Source organism: Thermothelomyces heterothallicus (assembly GCF_042370625.1).
Source record: "Thermothelomyces heterothallicus CBS 202.75 unplaced genomic scaffold P884_scaffold_13, whole genome shotgun sequence".
In the NCBI taxonomy this organism is placed as follows: domain Eukaryota; kingdom Fungi; phylum Ascomycota; class Sordariomycetes; order Sordariales; family Chaetomiaceae; genus Thermothelomyces; species Thermothelomyces heterothallicus.
Window position 1 is genome coordinate 544,789 of NW_027192574.1, and position 14,156 is coordinate 558,944.

Genomic DNA, 14,156 nt, shown 5'->3' on the forward strand with positions numbered 1-14,156 from the left:
GGTCACCGACAATATAAGCAAGGTACACCGTCTTCGGCTCGTGCGTCTTCTCTTCGGGGTGCGCTGCTGGAAGAGGTTGGGAGGACGTGCGACCCGACCAGGCAAACGAAGCGACCTTGCAGAAAGCTCCACGGTCCTCATGCATCAGGATGCATCGCTATCGTCCGTCCTATCGAGGCCGTCTTGCCCAACCCGGAGTGAAATGCAATTCCGTCACCAGCATGGCAATCTCTTGGCTGGCAAATCATGTTGACTTCGATCGAGACGCGGCTTCGGCGCAAAGGTTGCCTTGAGCGGCCAAGACCCAGCCTCAATAGCTGACGCGGAGAAGTGCAGCCGAGGGCGCTGCCGTTCACGATGCGCGGAGCTGGAAGCAACAGTGTTAGAATTACTGCGCAGCTGGTTGGGATCCAGTTGCGTGACCCTCTAGGCATTCCCAACGGAGCGCCCCAGGCAGCAGTTTTACTGGAGCGGGGAACAACCCTACGAGGCCGCCTGCAATGAAGCAACACGCAACGGAAATGCGGGGGGAATGAGAGAGAGGACTTGGGGGCAACGACTCATAAGTTCCCGCTCGTTGAACCAACGCCGCGACAACACCAACAGCACGGAACAAGCTGGCGCCGCCAGCAAGCAGGCAACAAGATGATCGATTCGTCCTCATTCCACCGCTCTGCGGATCCTCAGAGCTCGTCGCCCTTCTTCACCGTCCTCCCAGCCGAGATTCGTGACCTCGTGTACATTGAGTTCTGGAAATTCAGCTCCGCCCGGCTGCACATCGTCAAACGCGAGATCAGACAAGAGATCTCGGCTGAGCAGGATGCGGAAAGCATCAGGGTAGAATGGTTGCACGTACCATGTATCATTGAACCCCGCGCCGAGGAAACCCGCTGGGGCGAGGTCAGTGGTAAGAAGTCTAAGAGCGAGTGGTGCATGCACTGGCCCTGCGAGGAGCAGTCCCCCTCGGTGAAGAGGATACGTCATGGGGAGAGCGACGGTATAGCGTCTGCATCTCGGCCCATTCCGGGACAGACTGGCTTCCTGAACCTCCTGACGACGTGCAGGCGGATGTGAGTGAAGCTGTTTTCTGGTCATTTACGGACACGCACACACATAGACACAAGTGTTATGCGTGTATTATAGGGCAACTTCTGTTAACCCTGGGAAGGTACCTCGAAGCCCTCCCTTCCCTCTACGGGAACACGACCTTCGTCCTCACCGACACGCGCACGGCAGGCGAGTTCCTCACCCGCTACGGCGCCGACGGGGCGCGCCATCCCCTCCGCTCGCTCGAGCTGTGCATCCGCCTGCCCAACCTGCTGACCGAGATCTACTACCCGCCCGCGCACAGCAGGAGCAAGGGCGACGAGGGCCCGCCCGCCATCTTCGCCGGCCGCGCCCGCCCGATGCTCTCGGTCACGAACAACCCGTGGCAGCACCTGTGCGACGCCCTGGTCGCCCTGCCCGCGCTGCAGGAGCTGCGCGTCTGGCTCGACTCGAGCGACCTGCGGCCCTGGCACAAGCGCGTGAGCGAGACCCGCTTCTTCCGCCGCCTGGCCGACGTCCGCGGCCTGGACAAGGCGCGCTTCGTGCTCGGCCTGCCCGAGCTGCCCGAGCGCCGCGGCCCGGACTCCCACGCCCTGCAGGGGCAGTACCTCGAGGGGGACAAGCTGGACGACGTCCCCTTCACGGTGCAGAGGGGTCCCCGGCCGAACAACTGGCAGAACCATCTCCACAACATCCTCAGCCTCGGCGCCGCTGCTCTTACGCTTCCTACACCAGGGACTGCACCGGTGCACCCCAATCCGGTCCAGCCCTAGGCGGATAGGCCTGCTCATTCGAAGCCGCAGACAACCGAATAGGTTTGTTTGTTCGCAGAGTGTGGGTGTCTGTGTGAGAGAGAGCCGTCAAAGTTGAGCAATGTTCCATACAACAGGGGGACAAACAAGCTGAGAAACAGACAAGCCAGGCCTGGCGCACCTGCCTTTGTCAATTGAAGGAAGGAAAAAAAAAAATGGGAAAACGGTCCCGCTACAGCAGGCATGTTACAGAATAAGAGAGATGTACAGACAGTCGGACAAGCGAGTGACAAGAGCTCCAAGGAAACATGCCAGTCCTACCCATCTACCTCCTCCATGCTGGATGAGTCCCTGCACCCGGTTGTTCCCCATCGGTAGTATTCAACCCATCGCAGCGTTGCAGAACCAATCATTTGCCCAAAAAAAGAAAAAAAAAGAAAAAAAATCCCATTGACTCCCGTCTCCGCCTTTCCCTCCCCCCCAACGCCGTCCAACACAATCCCAGAAAGACCATGACACAAGCTCAGCTCTTTTTCCGGGCGCTCAGTCAACCAAGCACCGCTTCGACTCTCGGCTTCCCCAGAGCGACATTAACCACACGTCCAGCCTTCTCATTATTAGAAACCTCAGACATCCACCCATTCACCGGTACCTGGCATATCTAAAAAGCTCGAACTCGAAACAAAAAGGGGCTGCTTCCTCAGAGCGGTTCTAGTAAGCCTGCCCCGGCGGGGGATTCACATCCCCGCCATCGAAACCATCCGGGCCGTGTCCGGTTTGGGGTCCATATCCCCTCCATCCCTGTTGCGGAGGAGATCCCCCAGGATTGGGGCCGGCCCTGGGTGCCCCGCGGCTAGCGTTGCTGCCGGAGTTGTGGTGCTGGTGGGGCGGGTTGACGGGGGGGCCGCGGCGCTGGTTGCCCACACCACCACCACCCGCAGGCGGCGCCCCGGGTCCCTGTGGCGGACGAGGCTTCACGGGCCGGGTCGAGAGACAGGTGCGGGGGACGACGCCCTGCTCGGAGCGGTCGAGGCGGATGCAAAGAGCCTGTTGAGTCGGGAAGAAAGAGCGCGGGTTAGAAACAATGATGCTTTTTTTTTTTTTTTTTGGAGATGTGATAGGAAAAAGAGGAGGGGAATGATTCACGTACCCATCCGTCGTCATACTCGTGAAGCAGGCGGACAAGCTGTCCGGCGCGTAGCTCCATCTCGTCATGCAGAGTCGGCTTGAAGTCAAGCTGCACGCGGTGCACGGTCGAGTGTGCCGGGCCCCCGGCGGCGGCGATGGCTGCCGCGCTTGCCGACGGCCCGGGCGATTGGCCCGGCGCGATCGAGTGCACCGAGTACTCCGTCCCGGCCGGGCTCGGTGGCACGGCGTGAAGCTGGGAAGAGGGCTTGGTCAGATCCAAGGGTTTGGGGAGGCCTTGGCGGATCGACGCCTTGCGGGTGAGGTTGGAATCGCCGCTTTGTTGGCGGCGCTGGTTCTCCTCCTCCTCGTCGTCGTCGCCGAGGATGGGCGAAACGGGTTCTGGAACCGAGTCGGTTGTTGTTGCGACGCCCACCCGCTGATCGACTGAGCTGAGAGAGCTGACCGGGCTGACGGGCTCGTCGGGAACGCGGTTGTTATCGTGGAACGGGTTCGGGTGCAGGCCCGCGCTCGTGCCGGCCCGGTTGGAGTCGCCGCTCGGGCTAGCCATCGTCGAGCGCAAGGTTGGGCGCTCCCAGGCGCTGCCTCCCGTGGGACGGGCGAGGGACGGGTTCGACACGGGGTTGAGAGTCAGGGCGATGCCGCGGCTCTGGCGTCTCTCGGCTTGCGGGGTTGTGAAGGTGGGCAGGAGTTGCGTGACGGGCCGCAGGCTGAGACGAGGAGTCTTGTTCGGAGTCGGCTGTATTGCCGCGCTGTCGGCGAACGGCCCGTTGATCTTTTCATCGTCCTCGATCTGCTGCCTCCGCCTCGCGAGCTTCTTCCTCCGCGCGTTGAGAACCAGCCAGCCGAGGACAAAGACGACAAGGATACCACCCAGCGCACCGATAACGATGCCGGCCTTGGCAGCAACGCTCATGCCTTCGGTCTCCGACTCGCTCGGTTCCGCCGGTGCTGTAGTAGTCTGCATCACCACCTTGCCGGTGGTCGTTGGCGTAGTCGTGGACGTAGTTGTGGGCGATGAAGATGCAAGCGCAAGGGACTCAGTCGCCAGTACGGACACGGAGGGAGGAGCGGTGATCATGGAAGGCAAGCTGGTCGCGGCCGACGAGTCATCTCTCCGAACGCGGTTACTCCCCGGCGAGCCGCCAGGAGAACCCCCTTCCATTCTCTTCGCCAGCCCCGGAACAAGCATGTCCCTAACCTCACGCTTCACGACGTCCCAGAATTCCGGTGCTGCCATGGTTTTTTTGGTTCCGGTGGCCGATATGCCAATCGTACTCTCTCTCTCCTCCCGATTTGGTGTTCAGGGACGTTTGTCGCCAACTAATTCGGAGGTTTCTTTTCTGGATGGTCCGGTAGTTACACACACTGGTCTCTAAGCGCGAGACTCTACTTTCTTTCTTTGTGGTTAAATTCGTCTCAGTTGGGAAGATGATGAGGACGATGGGTGAAATGCTGGAAGAGTGCCAAAGAATGGATGGCGGCGGCCTGGGCTGCGCGCAAAAGAAGCGATTAACTATGTCGGCGGTTCTTCAAAAAAGGAAGGAATGAATAGTTGGTTGTTTGTGAACAGAAGCCGACGATGAGATGCCGAGATCCTAGATCAACATCATCGCAACCACGAGCACGACGGACACATCGAGGACGAGCCGTGGAATTGCGTTGGGAACCCAAAAAGCAGGATTCGACTCCGCAGGAGGGATGTGGGAGACTGCTTGGATGAGTGACGGGGTTGTTGGCACTAACCACAAACCGGATAGCCAAGTTAGCCTGGTCCCCTGAGGAATCGGCAAAAAGTGCGGGCAGCGAAAGAGGCAGAGGTCTTGCGAGGTGCAGCTAGCCGGGGGTCCACGGATCAGCGCGCCGGCCGGGGATGGGAGACGGGGGCTTTGGCGGCTCAACCAACCAACGGTGTGCTGCGCCGCTGGCGAATCTTGCCGCTGATAGGATTTTCGGGTTTGTTGGCTCGGTATGCCCAAAAAATCTCACGCCCACTCCCCCCCTTCGGCCAAGAACAAATCCACGGGCCATTGACCGATGGAGATTGGGGGAGATCTCGACAACGGAGACGGGAGCAGATTTTTCGTTTGGTATCGCATCACAGCAGCAGCGCGTCCGTGATCATTGCAACAAGCCGCCGATGGATGTTTCAGAGCGGAAGGCATCACGGCGTTTGGCTCTTCGTCCCAACTGGTTCACCCGCGCTGTCCGACCCTGGATCCAATTCGCGCATCACCTCAGGGGACCCTTCATGCTCATTGGTGGCACGGGTAGCCAAGTGGGAAGCGAGATTGCCGGCAGCGATGCGATTGGGCGGGCGAGCTGCGGATTTGCAGATCTTCGCTGGAGCAAATTTGGCAGCCCGCTCCACGAAAACTACCCAAGTTTATCGCACGGGTAACCAAGCCAGACGCGAACAACGCGCTCCTGGGGAGTTATTGGCATGCCCGGGGACAATCAGAGCGCAACTTTGTAGCTTTCTTGCCTTTTAACACCAATTGGGAGATTGTACGGAATATATAGTTACGTCCTCGTGGAGATGACCAGTCTTGTCGTGTAGTTACACCAGAGGCGTCTTGTGGCTGAGTCGACCTCTGGCTGAGCCGAAGGGAACTCTGACGCAGCGCCTTAAGCTGCTATTCTTGGTGCCATGCAGGCTGGTGCCTTTCGAGGAACGGAAAAAGACTCATGAGCCGACAAGCAATGTGCATACGTTGACTGCTTACTTCGTGCGTGATTGGCTTTTTTTTTTCGGAGGCTCTCAGGCCAAAAGATTAAATTCTGCCGTTTGGCGAGCGGTGGGAAGGTTGTCATGGTACGGCGTACTCGAACCCAAACCTGTTTGTGCCGTTTCGGAATGAGTGATCGCCCACGACAAACAACTGGCCTGGCGAACGAACGAAGTCAGGTGTACCAGGACAACACGCGTACGAATTTCCACTAGCAAGTCGTTAGGGCGAATGTGAAACAGCCGTGGAGCCCATCGGCACGTGGAGACTAGTGACAAGAAGCGACATGAGCAACCATGGATTGAGCCCCACCCCCGCTAAAGGTAATGGGTTGACACGGTATCTTGAAAACCCCACTTCGCTATTTCCTACGAGTCCGAAAGCTCGGGCAGGAAGAGCGCTTGACGCCCCCAAGAGCAACAGCGCTCACACTCGGTGCAAAAAGGGCGGACTGATGACGACTGACAATCGATCGAGTTGCCGATCACACACCCCCAACAACGAGGGCTTTGGAGTACTGTTGCAAGGTTTGTCGACGACAGCAGTTGTTCTCGTCGCGTTGAATCTTGTAACATTGGCCCACGCGTTAAATTCATACATGTGCCTGTGAGAAGCAACACAGCAATGACTGCTCCATGCGATATCTATCCTGAACGGCTTTTCGTACCCCGTTCCCTCGACCTCAACACCTTTTTTTTAATTACATCATGAAATGTTCCTTGCAGATGATCCGCAATGCAGCAGATCGAACTTATCCGCCGTATCGGAGTGGTACAATGTGGGAGAAATACCCTGAAGGGTAGCAGCGACATGGCATCTCTCGATGCTCCGGCTCCAGGGCTCTGAGCTTGCTTGGTTGCGCACGCTCGCTCGTCTTAGGAAAAAACTGGCTGGGCTCGACAAACCGTAGAGCTCAAGGCGAGTCACGAGTGATACAATGACCCTGTCAGTCGTTATTGACTCGGCCCCTGCCTGTAGGCACCATGCTGCTGTTGAGGCCAGTACTGCTGGCCTTGCTGCGCTTGTGCTGGCTGCTGGTAGCCAGCATAGAAGGTGGGATTATAAGCGCCAGCGGCCGGAGGTACCGGCGGCGCGGTTCCGGCCGATTGCCATTGAGGAGCCTGGGGGGAAACATACGGCGGTGCATAGGTGGGAGCTGCGGGCTGCTGGGGAGTAGGCGGTTGATGGTGGGAAGCCGCCTGAGGATACTGGTATTGTTGGCCTTGGTTTTGATTCCAGGCTTGATAGTTGAAGTTGAAATTGCTCGTGGAAGGCTGATGGTGCGGGATGGGAACCTGAGGCTGAGCAGGGGGCGAATATGAGACGGGAGGTGGGACATAGGGGGCATGAGGAGCGGGCCATTGCCCAGAAGGCGCTGCGGGCTTCGCGCCGAAAGGGGGAGGGGGGACATGGGGAGTCTGGGAAGGTGGCGGAACGCTTGGGAAACCTGTCTGAGGTGAGGCTGCGCCGTCATGGCCAAACTGCTGATAGCTGCCGCCTCCTCCGCCCCCGCGTGAGCCGTGTCTCCGGTCGCCACCGCGATGGCTGCCGCCACGCTGAATGCGGCCCCGGAAGTCACCCCGCCCTCCGCGATGGGCTCCGCGGTGACCCTGGTCACGGCCGCCTCGGGGCGGACTGAACCCGGCCTCGGGCTTGGGGGGCAGGGAGGGAAGAGACGGCGGCCCACCTTGTCCGTATCCAGGCGGCCGCGACAGAGGCTTGTACGGCCCATCCTCGTCTTCATCGTAATTGAGACTGGAAGAGGTCGCTGGATTGGGAGGTTGGGTTTGGCCATTTGCGGTGCCCTGCTCCCGCCCACCGCGGCCTGCCTTGGCTCCTCGTCTCTTTTGTTTCTGCGCTCTCTTGTACTCGGCTTCCTTTTCGTCGTCAGAAAACTCCATTTCCTCCGGCGGCAGCTCTTCGTCGTGGAGGTTGCTGGCATCTGTCCCCTTGGCTTCCTTCAATGGCTGTGTGAAGACATAGTTGGCATGCTGAACCGAGTAATAGATAGGCATGCCGGTCGCCAATTCGAGCTCCTTGATCTCATCCAGAGTACGGAACCCAACCGTGTACATGGGACTGCGCACATTTCCCAGGACCTCGGCCAGCGCGCCAATGACGGTGCGATCCTCTCTGCATAGCACAGATCCAGTGTCCAAGACCTGGACCTCGCCCGGTGTTTGCGACTTGATGACAACGGTGGTCTCGACTATGAATTCGATATTCCCTAGGCGCTCAATTTTCATCTCCGGAGTGATGGTGACGTCTGGCTTGGGGAGCACCTCCTCGGGCATTTCGTTTTTCGTCCGGAGAGCGGCCCCGGCACCCTTGGACTTACCGCTCCCGTCACCGTCGGCGTCACCATCGCCATCGGCAGCCATTAGCAGGCGCGCTGTTTCTTCAATGCCGAGGAGTGGATAACCCTCGCCATCTTCGGAGTCGTCGTCCGAGTCGCTATCCGAGCTGGAAGAGTCCGAAGACGATTCGTAGGGTGAAGAGTCAACTTCCCATTCGGCTTCGGCTTCCTCGTCCTCTTGCTGGGCATCGGATGATTCCTGCTGTTGCTCCTGGGTGACTGCTACACCATCCTGGTTCTGAGCCGGCCGAGCGGGCGCCCTGATATTCGACAGCATGCCGTCAAGGGCGGCTTCAAGGGCGTGCGTGACGTCTGGGGTCGACGCATCGTCACCATTCTTCACGTCGTGGTCGGGCGCCTGGCCTTCTGCGGTCTTTGGTTCTTGATCGTGCATCTTCACGTCTTGCTTCTGGTCCTGGCTGGCTCCCATGGCGCTTGTTTCGGTGATGTCGAGTTCCATGCCATCAGCTCCCTCTCTGGCTGATGTGCTTGTTTTTGTGGCCTCCTCTTGCTTAGCCTCTTGCTCTTTTCTCTCCCACTGTGCATGCCCGTTAGTAGCGCCCACAGTCACCTTGTCCTCCCCCATTATACTTGCGGCGGCGGCGATGAGATCGGGAGCGAAGTTTTCGACTGGCAACTTCTCGTTGGGTTTCGCCTGGCCCAGGCCAGGGATCTGAAAAGGCGTCTCGGCCATCCTGTCGACCGGAAGCAGCAGGTGACTGTCCCCCTGGTCAACCGATCTAGCAATGGTGCGTAGAAAGGGTATGTTCGAGAAAGACACAGTGGTCGAGCGCAGTGATGCGCAATGCGCTTCACAGTGGCAAGACAGCTGAGAGGTCGCGGCCGCAGAAAACTCAGCACAAAGTTCAACAATGATCGAATCTGCACGTGAAAAAAAAAATCTTATGTGATTGATATAGACCACATGATAAAAGGGAAAAAAAAAAAAAAAAAAAAAAAAACAAGAGTTGTGGCCGCACTCAAATTGGATCGGTGGTTAGAACCCAGATAAGGCGAATACAAGCTTGAAGATTTCGATCCGAAAAAAAAAAAAATGGACCCGAAAAAAGTCGACAATGGCCCAGCTCGGGAGCGCTATGCCTGCTACGGACTAGCGCCCCTGTGGTGGCTTAAACCCCTGTGCAGTTGAGCTCAACAACCGTGACGCAACACGGCCCAGCCTGGGCTTTTGGCCAACAAAATCCAGTCTCCCAGAGCCGAGATCGTTCATTTATCAGGGCAACGGACAAGCTGTCAACGTCCGAGGGACTGGCCCAACCCAGCACAACAATGGCGACCACCCAGGCTGCGCCTCAGGTGCCTGCACCAAAGAAGCAAAAGAAGGAATTTGTACATCCGTCAGCGAAACACGCACGCAAAAAGTAAATAATGGAGCTCCGCAAGTTTGGCGTTTTTGTTGCAAGTACCATATATGGGCTGACAATGCAACGCTACCCAGGGCCATTCAGAATGCCTTTGCCATCGAGCCCATCTCAGCATTCTACATCTTCCTGGGAGCCAACATCATAGCGGCCCTTTTCGCCCCGATCCAGGACTGCGATGAGACCTTCAACTACTGGGAGCCTACCCACTATCTCAGCCATGGCTACGGCCTGCAGACGTGGGAGTACTCGCCTGACTATGCCATCCGCAGCTGGCTATACATCGCCATCCACGCCCTCGGCGCCAACATCCGCCGCCTGCTGCCGCGCTCGTCCAAGGTGGCCGAGTTCTACTTCCTCCGCTACCTGCTCGCCTTTGGCTGCGCTCTGTGCCAGACGCTCATGTGGAAGGCCGTTTGTCTGGCGCTGAACCCGCGGGTCGGGCTGTTCTTCATCGCCGCTCTGGTCTTCAGCCCGGGGAACTTTCACTCCAGCACCGCCTACCTGCCGTCCAGCTTCGCCATGTACATGGGCATGTTAGGCGCAGCTGCCTTCATGAACTGGCGCGGCGGGTTGAAGACGTCGCAGGGCATGTTCTGGTTTGCTCTCGGCGGTGTTCTCGGGTGGCCCTTTGCCATCGCGCTCTGCGCCCCCTTTGTACTGGAGGAGGTTTTCTTTGCTATGCTGAGCGACAAGGAGCGCTTCTTCGAGTCCTTCATCAGGCTCGCCCGCGGTGTCGTAGCGACGCTGCTACTGGTCGTACGTTTCCTTTTGCTGCTCACGGTCCGATTCCGTAAATGCTAAGATCGCCCATTCCAGGCCTTCGACACAGCCATCAACACCTTCTTCTACAGGAAGTTTGAGATCGTCACGTGGAACATCGTCAAGTACAACGTCTTCTCCTCCACCGGCGGCCCCGATCTGTACGGCACCGAGCCGTGGACCTTCTACTTCAAGAACCTCGCCCTCAACTTTAACGTCTGGTTCCTCCTCGCCCTCCTCTCCTTGCCTCTCTTCCTGCTCCAGAAGCTCGTCTCCCGGCGCAGGGCAGGCGAATCCTTCCAGTCCGGCCTGCGCACGCTCGTCTTCCTGTCGCCCTTCTACCTGTGGCTCGGCATCTTCACCCTGCAGCCGCACAAGGAGGAGCGCTTCATGTATCCAGCCTACCCATTCCTGGCCCTCAACGCCGCACTGGCCCTACACACCCTGCTCGCCCTCCTTGGCAATGCCGGCCCCAAAACCCTCATCGGCCGCATCCCGGCCAAAGTGAAACTGGCCGTCGTCGCCCTGGGTCTTCTCGCCTCGGTCAGCGTGGGCCTGGCCCGCGTCTGGGGCCTGTACACGGGTTACCACGCCCCGCTGGACCTCTACGCGCCGCTCGCCAGCACCGGCGGGCCGGGGGACACGGTCTGCTTCGGCAAGGATTGGTACCGCTTCCCGACGTCGTTCTTCTTGCCGCGCGACATGCGCGCCAAGTTTGTGCGTTCCGAGTTCCGCGGCCTGCTGCCGGGGGAGTTCTCGGAGGCGCGCACCGGGTTCGGCTTCTGGAGCGGCACCTGGCTGCCGACCAGCGGGCTCAACGACCGCAACGAGGAAGACCCGGGCAAGTACGCCGACCCGAGGACGTGCGTCTTCCTGGTGGACACGCAGTTCCCCGCGCGGCGGGCGGCTGCCGCGGCCGCGGGGGAGCCGCTGTCGCCGCCGCCGAACGAGCCCGACTACGCCCAGGACGTGGAGAGGTGGGAGGAGGTACGGTGCCTGCCCTTCTTGGACGCGGAGAGGACGCACTTCCTGGCCAGGGCGCTTTGGCTGCCCGACTGGGAGATCGTTCCGGAACGGTTGCGGAGGAAATGGGGAAGGCATTGTCTGCTGAAGCGGAGAAAGTAAGGTTTTGCTGTGATGATTTCGCGACTTTACATCTTGTCTGGTGGTGGACGGGGACGTACGATACGTGTTTGTGATGTAGCAGGAATGTAGATGTTGCTAAGGTATTTTTGGGTTGCCCTTAGACGTTATAAATAGATGTACTGGGAGACGAATGCATGGGCAGAAGGAAGAAGAAATATCTGGCCCTCTTATAAGGGAGATCCGAATGTGGAGATCCGAGGCAACCCAATCTACTGGAAAACCCATAGAGGGTTGGTTTCGAGGGACAGGACCGGCCAGTAGCACTTGAGCTTCCGTCGACAGTCCCATCAACCTCTTATTTCCATCCACGTCGAGTCCCAACCGTAACTCCTTCCATATCAGTATAAACCGCAAAGTCACCACAAATTCCGGGGGAAAAAAAAATTCAACGATCCCATAATTCCCCCAGATGTGCAGGTCCCTGCAAATAACCCTTCCATATATGGATATTTGGGGGGGATAAAATTAACGCTTAGCGCTGGTTTCTAATAACTCTCAGCCACTCGACGTCCCAGGGGCCCTGCAAGCGGCTAATTAGCAACCAAGGTTTCGACGAGTTTGGGGGAGTAAGAGGTTCTGGGTGTGATAGTGGCGGGTGATCGAGCCCGAGAGTGTGGAAAATGTCGGTGTTATACTTGGGTGAGGGGAGGGGGGAGAAGGAAAAAAAAAAAAGGGGGGGGGGGCCTAAGGGGACGGACGGGCGCAGTGAAATTCGGACGAGCGGGGCCTAACGTACCGTCTCGCAGTGGTCGAGGATCATCTCGGTGTAGAGCACGACGGGCATGCCCTCGGCGACGTTACGGAAGTGGACGCCGTTGTGGCGGCCGATCAGCTGGACGGCGCCGTCGGGCTCGTCGGGCATGCCGAAGTCGTCCTCGGTCGGGACGGGGCCCCAGGCGGGCCACCAGACGCACATGTCGCCGTTCCAGCGCGCGGGCGGGAAGTTGAGCCGGCGCCGCGGCGACTCGTCCGCGTAGCGGCGCACGACCTCGACCGGGATGCCCGGCGGGCCGTCGTCCCCGAAATCCCCGGCCGCCACGGCAGCAGCGATGGCAGCGGCGAGGATGGCAGGTGGGGTGGCGGCGGCGGTTGGGGCGGCGGCGGTTGGGGCGGCGGCGGCAAAGTCGTCGTCGTCGGCCATCTCGATGTCCTCGTCGTCATCATTACCCTCGCCGTCGACCGCCTCGGGGACTGCATGCCGGATGGGGCGGAGAACGAGCCCGGAGAAGTCGGTCTGCCGGATCATGCAGAGCTCGACCAAGTCCGGCAAGACAGCAAAGAACTTCTGGGCCACAGCCTCCCAGCGCGCATAGGGGACGAAGGGCTCCAGCTTCCGGACCAGGCGGTGGTTCTTGGTGATGTGGACTATTCCGGAAGGATCAGCGAGTGATTCGGTTGAAATATTCTGAAGAGTGTCGAGGAGTGCTCGGGAGCGAATTTTGGAGAGACTTGGGAAGAGCAAGAGAAGAAAAAAAAAAAGGGGGGGGGCGGGCGAGAGGGGGAAGGGGCGGCATGGAGAGGCTGGGGAAGGGCTTTGAAACTTACGGTAGGGTTCGTCCGTCAGACCGAGATAGCGCAGGTTGCGGTGAGGAGCAAAAAGCTCGCCGGCTTTGTGAGGGTTCTGCCGTATTGTGGTTAGTCACCAGAGCCAAAAAGGGGTAGGAAGGGACGGCGGAGGGAAGCAGGGGAAGATTGAACGAGTACGGACGTGATCTATATGGCAACTTCAACAAGATGAGGCCGGGAATGAGTGACTTACGAAGCGGAACATGTGAGACACATCGCCTCCAAGGCAGCCCAGGAGAAACAGCCGCTCGATGTTCGGGAAGTTTTTAACGACAGCTGTTACGCGGGAGATTGGGTTAGATGGTCGAGCTGCCTACTTGATCTCTCTCTCGCTGCTCCACGTGTCGAGCATGGGGCCTGGCAAGACGTACCGCTGATATCATCCCCAGTCCAGCCGGAACCGGCCGACTTGTAGATGGCCAAGGTACGGAGGCTCTGGAAGATGGGCTCCTTCAGGATCTTGAAGTCCTGGGACAGGGGGCTGGAGGGCACCTTGCCGGTGTTGCCATGGAGGTTGAAGTTGATGGCCTCGAGGCTCGGAAAGCAGCGGTAGATCCTGGCGACCGGGCCGGCCGTGCGGATGTACAGCGACTTGACCTCGGGGAACACGAGCTTCTTGGCGTTGAAGAACTTGCGGAGGACGGGCTCGATGCCGTGCCGGCCGTTCTCGGAGACGAGACGGACCTCTCTGAGCTTCGGCATTGCGGACAGGACGAGACCGAAGTCGCGGATGAAGTCGGTCTTCTCCGGGGCCCGGGACCTGTAGTGGCGCGCGGCGTCCAAGGTGTAGCCGATGCTCCGGATCGAGATAGAACTGGCTCCCGTTAGCTTGGCGGAGCTCACTTACGTGGAAAGCGGAATAGATGGGTCAGTCTTGGCCTACGTCGAGTTACTAAGAATATGCCGGCCGTGGTCGTAGATCTCGCGGAGACGGCGGGCCAGGCTGTCCTCAAAGTTCCAAATGCGGACGTGTTTCAGGGAGCTCTGCAGGCAGATGGCACGGAAGGTCCGGTTGACCTGCGACAGGGCTTTGACACCGCCATAGTTGTTCTGGTCCAGAGGAGTGCTGTCGTCGAGAGGCGTCTCGGCGTCCTTGACGATCATGCCGAGGACCTCCTTGGGCAGGTCCATCAGCTCGACTGGTCTCTTGCGCTTCATGGCTGGCGGGAGGGAGAAGAGAGACCAAACTAGAGCAAAAGAGTTAGAAGCTAGCTGGTTCAAGTGAATGGTACAGAGTATCGAGCGTGTAAATGGTGGTGCTGCGCTGCTG

At 59.0% G+C, this 14,156-nt stretch overlaps 6 protein-coding genes across 6 annotated transcripts; 2 read left to right on the forward strand and 4 right to left on the reverse strand.

The window, feature by feature from the left end:
* On the reverse strand, positions 1-559 carry P884DRAFT_28721 (uncharacterized protein). Its single transcript, XM_069443867.1, has one exon. The coding sequence runs from the start codon at positions 432-434 to the stop codon at positions 138-140; it is 297 nt and encodes a 98-aa protein (XP_069297064.1). The 5' UTR covers positions 435-559; the 3' UTR covers positions 1-137.
* Positions 560-933: 374 nt separating this feature from the next.
* On the forward strand, positions 934-1,820 carry P884DRAFT_270255 (uncharacterized protein; the record flags this gene model as incomplete). The annotated part of the gene is made up of 2 exons (XM_069442332.1): positions 934-1,070; positions 1,169-1,820. 2 exons carry the CDS (start codon positions 934-936, stop codon positions 1,818-1,820), a joined length of 789 nt encoding a protein of 262 aa, XP_069297065.1.
* Positions 1,821-2,059: 239 nt separating this feature from the next.
* Positions 2,060-4,621, reverse strand: P884DRAFT_260392 (uncharacterized protein). Its single transcript, XM_069441443.1, has 2 exons — positions 2,950-4,621; positions 2,060-2,846 (listed from the first exon to the last, which is right to left on the reverse strand). Exons 1-2 carry the CDS (start codon positions 4,183-4,185, stop codon positions 2,511-2,513), a joined length of 1,572 nt encoding a protein of 523 aa, XP_069297066.1. The 5' UTR covers positions 4,186-4,621; the 3' UTR covers positions 2,060-2,510.
* A 2,006-nt stretch (positions 4,622-6,627) lies between these two features.
* On the reverse strand, positions 6,628-8,724 carry P884DRAFT_300296 (Gar1/Naf1 RNA binding region-domain-containing protein; the record flags this gene model as incomplete). Its single annotated transcript, XM_069444753.1, has 1 exon — positions 6,628-8,724. The coding sequence occupies one exon, from the start codon at positions 8,722-8,724 to the stop codon at positions 6,628-6,630; it is 2,097 nt and encodes a 698-aa protein (XP_069297067.1).
* Positions 8,725-9,244: 520 nt separating this feature from the next.
* Positions 9,245-11,609, forward strand: P884DRAFT_244691 (glycosyltransferase family 22 protein). The gene is made up of 3 exons (XM_069440384.1): positions 9,245-9,412; positions 9,490-10,171; positions 10,232-11,609. The coding sequence occupies exons 1-3, from the start codon at positions 9,321-9,323 to the stop codon at positions 11,297-11,299; spliced, it is 1,842 nt and encodes a 613-aa protein (XP_069297068.1). The 5' UTR covers positions 9,245-9,320; the 3' UTR covers positions 11,300-11,609.
* Positions 11,610-11,792: 183 nt separating this feature from the next.
* Positions 11,793-14,044, reverse strand: P884DRAFT_308687 (uncharacterized protein; the record flags this gene model as incomplete). The annotated part of the gene is made up of 7 exons (XM_069445154.1): positions 11,793-11,840; positions 12,057-12,308; positions 12,501-12,685; positions 12,866-12,941; positions 13,080-13,162; positions 13,258-13,700; positions 13,770-14,044. The coding sequence occupies 7 exons, from the start codon at positions 14,042-14,044 to the stop codon at positions 11,793-11,795; spliced, it is 1,362 nt and encodes a 453-aa protein (XP_069297069.1).
* Between the last annotated feature and the right edge of the window lie 112 nt (positions 14,045-14,156).